The 11,687-nt window shown below is 43.0% G+C and overlaps 1 protein-coding gene and 1 long non-coding RNA gene across 2 annotated transcripts; both read left to right on the forward strand.

Moving 5' to 3' along the window:
• Window positions 1–1,263: 1,263 nt before the first annotated feature.
• On the forward strand, window positions 1,264–10,036 carry ppp1r26 (protein phosphatase 1, regulatory subunit 26). Its single transcript, XM_076284733.1, has 2 exons — window positions 1,264–1,356; window positions 4,049–10,036. The coding sequence occupies exon 2, from the start codon at window positions 4,124–4,126 to the stop codon at window positions 7,304–7,306; it is 3,183 nt and encodes a 1,060-aa protein (XP_076140848.1). The 5' UTR covers window positions 1,264–1,356; window positions 4,049–4,123; the 3' UTR covers window positions 7,307–10,036.
• A 211-nt stretch (window positions 10,037–10,247) lies between these two features.
• Window positions 10,248–11,647, forward strand: LOC143122561 (uncharacterized). The gene is made up of 3 exons (XR_012986723.1): window positions 10,248–10,625; window positions 11,183–11,241; window positions 11,392–11,647. It is a non-coding gene; the product is annotated as an uncharacterized LOC143122561 (long non-coding RNA).
• Window positions 11,648–11,687: the final 40 nt, after the last annotated feature.

The following is an 11,687-nucleotide window of genomic DNA, read 5'->3' on the forward strand; positions in this document are numbered from 1 at the left end:
ATGTTTACAGCCTGCAATGCCCTCAAATAAGCCAAAGGCAAGGAAGGACACACTTCCTTTTAAAGGGGAGAGACCTTGAGCTGCATCCTGTTCAAAGGAGGGCACATCTGCCTAAGGGCCAGTCATATAGAGGTAACATAAGAAAGAGTGAGGAAAGGAAACAGAAGACAAGGACACAAGAAATTTAAGGAGCTGGAGGGCAGCAATGTAAAGCAGAATAGCTATACAAACAAATGAGGAGGAATTTACAGGAGGTATACAGGAAATAAACTTTTTTTACAACAGCACAGCAACATGATATGATGTCATGCATGTTCAAAAATGTCAGGTTTAGTATAGTCATGTTTAGTAATCATGTTTGAGCATTACATCCTGGAATATAAACTAGAAATCCTAACAATATATAATTAATAAATGTTTAAAGCTGTTGTCAATGCTACATTTCATATTTTGAATGCTTGTCACATAGACCTACTAGCAACAGAGATTTTTTAGACTGATTTTAAATTAATTATAGAAACTACTCCAAGCCTACTATGGCCTACTGCAAACAATATGACATTTACCTATGGCAGTAGGTGATGGTTATCTGTGATATCAGATCAATTCTGTTCTAGCTAAAGGTTGTGTTATGCAGACTGCCACATTCAGAAATATTTTTAATGAATAGGTTTGTTGTTTCCCTGCTATTACAGAGTATAATTTACAACAAAAAAACGAAGCAAACCTTGGTATCAGCCCAGAATGTCACTCCATCCCTATCATCCCTACTATTGATGCTGATGCACTGATGATGCTGAGCTGTTTAATGTAGATCCTTATATGATGTGATGGTAATAGGCTTACAACAGGCCTGAAATTTGTAGATGAAATTTGTTTAATAAAATAAATTCTAACCTATAAGTGTTTGGCTAGGCAATAGTGGCTTGAGTGGGGAAAATGCTGCTGTAGCCTTGCCTACTAAAAAGGGGAGAAAAAGGGGTCTCTCGCCAGTCTACAAGGAAGTAGGCCTATTTCAGGGTTCCATCATTTCCATTTTTGGAGCATTTTTAAAACAATAGGCCTACTTTGTGTCTTAAGATTGTCCTATATGTCAAACATCAATTTATCTTAGAGTTTTAGTTGTTTTAAAAACATGTTAGGCCTACGTGAACTCAGAGGCGTGTTGAGTTTTTAAAGGCACTGTTTCTTTAAATGAGCTCTCCAAGGTAAGTAGGAAGGCAGTGGAGACCGCGAGCGCGCATTTTCTGCGCGTACCCGTGCTCCGTGTGGACACTACAATTTTAAGAATTACAAAGAGAATCTCTCAAAGCGGGGAAATTCACCATCAGTGTGCTTACTTCAACAGCTATTCAGGTACTGTACAACTGCAACACATTGCACAATAGATTTAGATTGGGTTATACTACTATCATGAAGCTTCTGAGACACACAATACAAAGGGTTTTCTTCACAGAAAATTGCCGGTTTAAAGTGGGGAGGCCCGCGAGTGTCTTGTGTATCAAGACAGTCCTAAAGCGATGGTAGGAACTTATCGTCCCCGCTTGATTTTCACCATATATGGCTTTTGTGTTGGTGATAGAAATGCAAGATATTGTTGTGTAAATCGATACTTCAGTTCCGTTCATATTTTACTGGTGAGACGAAACGCGGAGAGCTTGAGAGGGCAGTGGCCGGGTAGGGACGGAAGCTGCTCTCTCTGCGGTGTCTCTTAGCTAAACTCACCGGGCATCAGCGCAGTCCGAGCCGCAGAAGAGATACGGGGACAGCCCGGTGCGGCGATGCGACACTCGCGGCTTAGAGCTCTGTAGTTAGCAGGCTACTGTGCTCGGCATGTGACGTCAAATTTTGATTAAAAGAACACAGAAAATGTGACTTGCCATCGGACTATTTCCATTCCTTAATGCTACAAAAAAATCAGCATCATATTTGCAAGTCCGTTTGTAACACCACTGTATTACCATTGAAGCATTGTACGGGAACTAGCATCGAAATTCATTCGACTTCCTGACACGATACCAGACCAGAGAAAACACATGTCTTAAACGTGACTACCGACATTTATGGAGTAAGGTTATGGCTAGACAAGCATCGATAACCAATAGGCTATAGTTGATCATTAAGTTGGAGCCTAACACAACTAGGCTATCTTGCCAAAGATAGTAAGCTACCTGGTTTAGGTTTCTTTCAGGAAGGTGGGAATGCAATGCTAAAACTTAATGTAGTAGCCTACCCAAATAGTGAATGGCGGGTCGCATTTCACTTACCTTTCATTTACACCTGCTGCCTTGTCGTGACAAGTAACAGCGCATTTCCAAATACAAGAACTTAACATTATTAACAAGGTTGCACATTATTGAAACAAGGTTGCCTTACAATGGATGAATTGGTTACTTCGTGGCTCAGTCCACATCCTGGAAGATACTTAATAGTAGCATAATTACCGTATTTTAACAATCTCTTCACATATTTCTGAATATCTCTACATCTCTACAGGGATTCATCCATGTTTAATGGCTAGCCTAAGTATTTTTCCAGAGCCGAGGTTGTCGGAAGTTATGGAAGTTCTTCATTTTATCATCTTGGGCCTTATAAGCATTATCTATCATATTGTAGCACTTTATGAAATGTTCACTATTCACAATAAAGGTGTTTTAATTGAAAGGGAAAAAATAGTTAGGCCTAATAAAGGGACACTGAAAAGGATACTGAATTCAAATACCTAACACTGGCAAGTTTATTTCTTCAGATGCAGTTTCTAATAAGCTTTATTGAGATTGCAAATGTTTGCAAGCCATGGGTAGACATACTCCATTATCTTCCCTGGTGTTAAATGTCCAGGGTCAGGAGGATATTCAAATCAAGGGGTGAGCGTGCAGTTCCCTTCACTGCAGGTAGGATGAAAGGGAGTCACTTGTGTCCTTCAAAGTTTTATATTGTTAAGGTTATAGATGTAATAGAAATAGCCTCAATGTCTGTATTATTGATAATGACCACATTCTCCACTGGCCACCCAGTTCCCATTGCAACCAGTTCATGCAGTCAACAAGGGCAGGTGGAATTCAAATGGTCTAATATATTGGAGAAATATTTGCCTGGTTAGATAAATGAAATAAATAAATATACATTGCTTGAAACTCCGGAATTAGTGTGTAATGATACTGTGTAGTGTATGAGCATTTTTAATATGGACGTGTGTGTTTTTTGGATTTTCATCTTCGAATTTGTCAAGCCTGGTTTTGGCAGTCCATATTTTAAGCTCGGTTCTGCTGGAGTTAATTTCACAGTTCGTTGTTCATTGTCAAGAAATTGGGTTAACAACAACAAAAGATGAAAGAAAAAAGGTTTAATCATTATTACGTAGAAGTTCCCGTCCTCCTGACTGTGGTTCTCAATACGTTGGTTAATGTAGGCCATTGTCAGACCAATGTTCAGAGGCTACCCAGTCATATCATATCAGCTAGTGTAATAATGCCATAATTTGTTGGAGACGGTGTTACATCATATGTGCTGGCTGGCTTATAGGTGCGTCCTTAAAGGCTATGAACCTCCAGTAAACACTGGGTTCAGCAAACGGCTTCATTGGATCGGACCATTTTTAAAAATCAGTTCACTGAAATTGTTGAATTACTGTGTTCTACTCGCCTCTCTGAAAATTGTCCTTTTGCTGCCGATGATGGTAATTGTAAATTTAATTTAAAAATTGTGTTGTAACTTATCAGTGTGTTTCACTTGAATTATAGAAGGTCATTAATTGTAAGTTCACTTACCCTTTATATTTCTGTCCCTAAAATGTGTGTATATTGTTGCTTAACCTTTAACTTAAATCAGTTTAAATCAATTATATATAGAAGGTGATTAAGTGTAGGTTCATTTACCATTCATATTTCTGTCCCGAAAATGTGTACTGTCGCTTACAAAGTAAGGTCATTTAGGGAGTCTAAGAAGAATACTATCATGGCGTGGTTACTCTCATTTGAGAAATGCAAATTGTTGGTGGTCTGACTTATGTCTAACCTGTTATTGCTTTTGTTTGTGTGCATTGCAGGATGTGAAGATGATGAGGAAAACGTAGCAGTGGTGCTCTAATGATCTTCCTAGGCCATCGTTCCGACCCTCTAGAATGTTCCTGAAGAGCGTGCCTCCAGCGGTGGCAATTCACTCGGACTGGAGAAGCGTTGGCAGTGTTAGCAGTGTCGGAGGTGGCGCGCCCCAGAGCCTGGGCCTGCCACTGTGCTTCAATGACTCAGACAGCAGCCTGTCAAGTAGCGGCACCCCCATACACCAGAAGGTCCAGATGATCATCGAGACCCTCCGGACCACCCAGTCGTCCGTCGACATGAGCGACGGGGGCCAGATGGAAGGGACGGGGTCTTCTGCACACTCTAGCCGGGAGTCGTTACGGCAACCAGGACACAAGATGAAGACGGGCCCCAGTGGTTCTAGAGGTGGGGCAACAATGGACTGCAGACCACCTTCGCCACTTCCATGCACAAAGCCTGAGAGTCAAGACTCCGACACTGACAGTGACAGTTCAGTGGATCGTGGGATTGAGGAGGCCATCCAGGAGTACCTAAAGGAGAAGGTGGACCATAAGCGCAAAGGAGAACCTTCTCCAGTCAGAACCAGCCCAGCAGCCAAGCTCCCACGTCGAGAAACTGTGGTCACAGCAGATAACTCCCATCCACAATCATGCTCTGACGGCAACAAGGTGCTCACAGCCAGCAATCATATCCTGAAGAATTCTAAAGGAGGCGTTACCCCAGTAGCAAACCTGAAGAAGAAGCTCAAGAAGAAGAGACCAAGTAAGGAGAATCCTATAAAGAAACCAGCTGTGACCATGCTGTCATTTTTAAAGAAACTGCCATCACTTGACCAAAGAGGGGCGTCCTCTACCCTCCCCCACCCAGACAAAGCACAGCCCTCCCTGGTCGTTAAAACAGAGGAGCTCTTAGATGCCAGTAGCAGTAGTGATGATGGCATCGAGGAGGAGATCCAGCGCTACCAGCAGCAGAAGAACCGGGAGCAGCTTCAGCTGTCCAGGCCACAGATTAAGAAGGAGGATTCTGACTCCAGCAGCGACGATGGCATAGAGGAAGCCATCCGCCGCTTCCAGCAGGAGAAGAAGCAGAAGGAGATAGTTCCCCAGAAGAAGAAAAAGAGTGCAGTTAAGCAGTCGCAGCTCAAAAATGCAACCCCGGGGGCCAAGGTGGGTCTCCTCAATACAGACAGAACAGAAATTATGTCGGGCAAAAAGGCATCAAAACCTACAACCCCTGGACCCACAAAGAGAAAAAAGAAGGAGAAACCTAGGACGGAGGGGAAGTTGTCAGTGCCTGGCTTCTCCCCTGACAGACCTGCATCCCTAGGCAGTCCCTCCTCAGATAGGCTCAACGCCAGAGGCCCTGTCGCTCCCCCCAGCAGACTGGAGCCTACCCCAGTGCCTATGCTAAAAGTTAACACAACAGCTGAGCTCATGTGTGCCGAAGCCATCTTGGACATCTCCAAGGCTGTGATGCCTATAACCTTTGACCCCAGCCCACACCCCCTGGATCCCACACTCCTTGTGCACTCCACAGCCCCCCCGCTGTGTTCTAAGGACCCGAGTGATGCAGAGAGCTCTGTGGATAGTGAGGATGGAATAGAGCTGGAAATCCGAAAGTTCCTGGAGCAGAAAGCTCAAATGCAGAAGGAGACGCCAGCTGCGCCAGCCACAACCCAAGAACCGCCTAAAACAACATTGAGGCCCAAGCCTCCAACTGAATCCGAGAAAGGTGATCAAAGTGAGGACAAAAGCAGTTCATTAGACAGTGATGAGGACCTTGATGCCGCCATCAAAGACCTGCTGAAAACAAAGAAAAGGGTAAAAAGAAAGATGAAGAAAGCCCCTACAAAGCCAGTGGTCACCTCCTCCACAACACAGCCCTCCAAAAAACACAAACCCCCCACTGATCCCAATGTCAAGACCGCCAAGTCAGGCCTGTCTAAGGGAGTGAAAAAGAAAAGCAGTCAGGTCAAAAATAAGAATCCCCATCAGGCTGTAAGGAGCCCCCAGGACATAAAGCAGGAGAAAAAAAGCAAAACTCCAAGTCCACAGGCCAAACCACCACGTCTGGACACAACTGAGGGTGGCGGTGCGGGAACTGGTATCCCAGACTGTCTGACCTCCAAGGAGCGGGAAGAGGACAGTAGCTCAGTTGACAGCGACGACAGCATTGAGCAGGAGATCCGCAAATTCTTAGCAGAGAGAGCTAACGGAGGGGGTGGGAACACCAGCAAGACCACCATCACCACCCCCACCTCCTCCTCCACCCCCACTGCTGCAGTGAAGACTGAGGAGCCAGAGGGAAAACATCAGGACCAGAACCACAGCAAGGCCATCTCCCCTCCTAGGGCCTTCAAGTTGGAAGATCAGCAGGCTGAAATTCCTTTAGACTTGGGAATGCCATGCCCGGATGCACAACAGGGAGTTTGGCAAAAACCAGAGGGCAGCAGGGAGAGCCAGGCAACTGTGGAAATTCCTGCCCGGGATAGACTCTCCCACAGCATGGCAACAAGCTGTAAGGGAGAGAGGAAGAGAGGCTTTGAGGAGAGACGCGTGCCCAACGTTGGGTCCCCTCCCGGAGACAAACCTCACTTGCACCCTGACTGTGACGTGCCCAACAGCAGAACACACACCCTCACACACACACCCAGTAGAACACATGGTGTCATCAGACACTTAACCAACAGAACACAAACCCCCAGCAGCCCGAATGAGATTCCTCCCACGCAGACAACCCCTTGTCCAGCACGCATTAATAACCCCGGCGCAGCCGGTCTCCCAGGACTCCACCAGAGCAGCCGTCCGAGCGTATCGGACTCGTGTGGTAGAAACACTGTTTTTTCAACGTCTTTACCCCCGGTCACCTTCTACCGAAGTTCCATGGAGACCCCCGTCAGCAGAGACAGTCTAGGACCACATGTTGGCGCCCCAGACAGTCGTTTGCAGGGAGGTGGGAAACGTGGACGATGGGACCAGCCCCCAGCACTCCAAACCCAGCAGCCCGATGGATGCACCCTGCTGAAGAACCAGGGGGTCTTGCAGGGGCAGTCAGCCCAGCAGGCCAGCTGTTCACAAGCCAGAGGCAGACAGGAGAGAGAGGGAAAGAAGGAGGGAGGAGAGAGGGAAGGACAGACTGAAGTGAGAAAGGTGACCAGAGAGGAAGAGCTTGTAGATGAGACAGACCTGGATTCAGAGGAGGAGGAGAGGAGACATGGAGAGAGGCAGAGGGAGGGTAGGCAGCAAAGGTTCCCCAGTGTGTGAGTAGAACTCCTTTTCATGACCTTTCACCTTTTTTGTACATTCGCTCTCACAAGGTGAGCAGGCGCAGTGGACTTTCCACTGATTGCGTTAATTCCACATATTTTATATATATGGCGAGGCACCAAGGGATCTTAGCTTAGTGTGAGTTCAAGTATGGTTGTAGAAAAGTTTTTTTTCCTTTTTAAATGTGTTTGTACATTTATAAATATATTTAAATGCACATAATATGCCATCAAGAGGAAGAGATTGACCTTTTTTCATTTGTGTGTTTAAACTCAACGTATGCCTATTGTTTTGAATTTTTGTTTTCACTCGGACAGAATGAGGTTTCCCTGACAGACTTTAAAAGTCAGTTTGGTAATATTAGGATTGCAAGTGTAACCCAAACAAAATTGACAACTGAATCCTATAGGAGGTAATTTAAATTGTCCAACTGTAACAGGATAGTTTAAAACGTTTTTCTAAAGTCAACAACTCTAAGTCGTCATATCGAATGATGCACAGCTTGGCACACATACTCAACACACTCTCAGCGTCGTGAATTGATTAACTCACTGCAGTACACTTACAGGTGTAAAAGTGTAAGAAATTAAATTCAAAAGCATCATTAGCAAAAAGTGTGTTGAGGAGCAGCTGCTGTTGGTGAATATGTATAAAGCTTTTTGAGGAACTGAGTAGGACTATTTTCATCTGATGAAGTACTGAAAAGAACTACCCTGTTCTTTCAGTTGCAGCATATCACCTCAAGGGGCTCTATATATTCTTCACCGCATTCTCGTTCATTTCCATTGTGTGTCTGTGCCTACATCTGTGTTCTTGTCACCAAGGGGAAAGTACATATCACACCACACATTCTCACAAGCCTGTTTCTGCTAGAGCGCAAGGCATGGGTCATGTATGTGAGGAGGAAGGCAAGCTGGGGCCACAGTCACACGATCAGAGAGGAGACCAGGCCCAGGCAAATGTGGTTACTATGGTTACCGGAAGGTAAAAATAGGTCCAGATATATCATCCAGAATGGGACCTGCACTCGTTTAATGAAAAAAAACCTCAATCATCTATCTCATCATCACTCATTTGCTCTCTTAAGCATGACCCCTTGTATGTTCCACTCTCCACACACCCATGCCTTTCGTCTACTACCCTCTTTCATTTTGCTCTTCTCTGGACTAGTCTGACCATCTTCTCCCCTTAATGTTCTCTCTCTGCCTCGCTGAGTTTGTTGGGGGAAGATCTATTCCAAGAATGAGCAAAACCATAGATTAAGATAAATGAGATATGAATTATGACATGAGAGGAGGTTCGTTACATGCCCAAGCCCAGACCCAGCTGGCTGACCATGGCAGGTGGAGAGCAGCGATGTGTAAAAGGGACTTCCCCTGCTAAAAGCCAAGAGCCGCTCCATCAATCTGTAGTTCACATATGCTCTCTTCCTTTCTCTCTCACTCATTCACTCTAAAACACATGCACACACCTAACCATTTCCAATTTCACAAGTGTAAAGTACGCTCTTCAGGTTACTTGGTTCCTCTCTTTCTGTTGTTTCCTTTTTGTTTGTTTGCTTGTGGTATGAACTCCACATTTCTCCTGGATTTCATATGTGAAAAGAATGTTATTTATTTTTGTTTATAGACTTAAAGAAAGGAAAAAAAAGACATACTGACCATGCTGTGCATCGCCAGTTTTCATAAATATTTTGCAAAATTGATGCTTTTTCCCTTTTTCCCTGTGGAAAGGAGGGTGGCATTCTGACTGGATCTTTACAAGTGCTACAGTGTAATAAATAATGACTTTCAAACAACCTGCAGCAGTCTCTTCACTTTTCACTTACGGCTTCTACACACAGTTGCGTTCCGTCGACGCATGCCAGTGGGTGCTCCCGACGGTAGCTTTGCAAATGACTTGGAAGTATAACCGTAATTTCATTGGTTGGTGCCGTCCGTGGATTGGCTTGATTGGCCGGTGCCGTCTGTCGGTGCAGCAACAGCTGAACTTCTCAACGCGAGTGACAGGAGAAACGCGACACAACGGACCCACAATTCAGTTTGGCAACGGATGATGTGAGCCCATGCAAAGTGAATGGAATGCGTCTCCAGCACTGCAACGCACGCAACTGTGTGTAGGAGCCGTTACTGTGTGTGTGTGTGTCTGTGTCTTCACAAAAGAAAACACTTTGCATAGGAATATTTTGCTTTGTCATGTTTCACTAAGTAATTGTGATCAACACATTTACTGGTAATTATTAACTGCCTTTACTATGTTTTTTTGTTGTTTTTTATCACAAAGGCAGTATGTTTGTTAACTTTTAGTTGTCATTATACAACATTATACACATGCAACATATACACAGACATACATACACTTATATAGTATATAACATAACTGCATTAGTAAAGTTTTGCTGAGCATCTGACTGTAACCCAGAGTGATTATCAGGAAACGTAAAGCCGTCGTAGATCTAGCAATGCAGCCACACCTTAGCAGTGTAAAAATAGAAAGGGGCATAACAAATTAGAAAATAATTAGAGAATGCAATTATTCAGTTATTTATGTGTGAAGATGTAAGATAGAAAATACATTTTGATGCATACTGCAAATTGATTTTTCTGTTACATTCTTTCCACAAATCTGTTTATAGGCAATGTGTGCCTCATTTGAAAGTGATGCAAAGCTTATGTAAATGTCAATTTATTTATATAGCACATTATCTTACACAATGATCATTCACTGTGCTTTACATGTTATCCAAGATTAATCTCTCTCTCTCACTATATATATATATATATATATATATATACTGTATAATATATATATATATATATATGAAACAATATAAAGACAAAATAATATTGATTAAGAAACAAAACTGTATATGAAAGCAGTAGGAAAAAAAAGAATAAACTAAATAAAATAATAATAATAAAAACAAACTCACAACCACTTTTTAATTTATTTCTAAAACAAGCAACTGTTGGAGCCGATCTGATCTCCAAAGGGAGTTGGTTCCAGCAGTGGGCACCATAATGGCTAAATGCCATTTCACCCTGTATAGTTTTGACCCTGGGCACTACCAGAAGACCAGTGTCAGTATATCTAGTTGGTGACCTAGAGACCTAGTAGGTTTATACTGTAGTATTTGCAGTATTTTCTGTTACCGTAGTTTTAATGCATTGGCTGTTGAGCTGTAACAATACTAATTTGTTGCTTGTACATCCACAGGTCACTGGAACGCACCATAGATCCAGGGATCGTGCTTAGCCCTTACATTATCCTTAGCACAGAGGAAAGGAGCCGCAAGGCCTGCAAGGCCCAAATACAGGTCAGGTAAATGGAGTAGAGCAGTGTTTTTCAACCACTGTGCCGGGGCACACTAGTGTGCCGTGAGAGATCATCAGGTGTGCCGCAGAAAATTACCCAAATGTCACTCACTGGTCCAGAAATGCAACTGTTGCATCAAATAATTTATAACCACATGCTCTCATTGATTGTATGATTGCACTATTTGTGGTATGCAGGCATTGTACAACGGAGGCCCCATATCCAGTATGAATCATCACATATCCAGTTCATAACAACAATTAAATTAGATATAGTCACCTACAAATGAAACAGAGGGCACTTGTTTTATTGAGCAGGTCTTGCATAGAAGCCATAATAAGGCCATATCTGTGTATTATTTGAAATTTTAGGCTATGGTATGTTTATTTTTTCTTCACACAGGATGTTAGTGTGCCGTGGGACATTTTAAGTGTCAAAAGTGTGCCGTGGCACAAAAAAGGTTGAAAAACACTGGAGTAGAGGACACATAATATCTCAAATGATCTATGGTAGTATGCTTACACATACTTTTTGATTCTTAAATGTTACATACCACAGGTACCCAACAAATGCAGGCTTGTGAAGAGGAAGCTCCAGTTTGTGGTCTGTACCACCAAGTAGGTTTGCTGTGTAGTGAAATACTAACCACATGTAGTCTTACGTTTTGCAGTCTCCCTGTTGATATATCAAAGACATAAACATGTAATGACTTAACTGTATGGTTGAAATCTGGTTCGGTTTGCTCTCATTTTCAACTTATTTCATAGGAGGGAGGCCACAGAAAAGTGAAGTTCTGTTTCCAAAGGAAGGTACCCTGTTACGGCCCTGTTAAGTCAGTTTTGACCTCTTGAATCTGTTAGTGTTGTAGCATTTAAAATATGTTTGTTTGTTTTAATTACATTTATAGTAATGTTGTTGAGTTTGTCTATTTATTGTATTTGTATTTGTACTGTATTTTGTACCATGCACTTGTAGGCCTAAGTTCAAAACTCAGATGTATTATTCATTTATGATTATGTAATGCACAGGTTGGATGAATTAATGCACAATGATGGTTTTAATA

Source organism: Alosa pseudoharengus, unplaced genomic scaffold, assembly GCF_046254945.1.
Source record: "Alosa pseudoharengus isolate Yale_2024_CS ecotype anadromous, Long Island Sound unplaced genomic scaffold, YU_APseudo_1.1 YU_APseudo_1.1_scf_14, whole genome shotgun sequence".
In the NCBI taxonomy this organism is placed as follows: Eukaryota; Metazoa; Chordata; class Actinopteri; order Clupeiformes; family Clupeidae; genus Alosa; species Alosa pseudoharengus.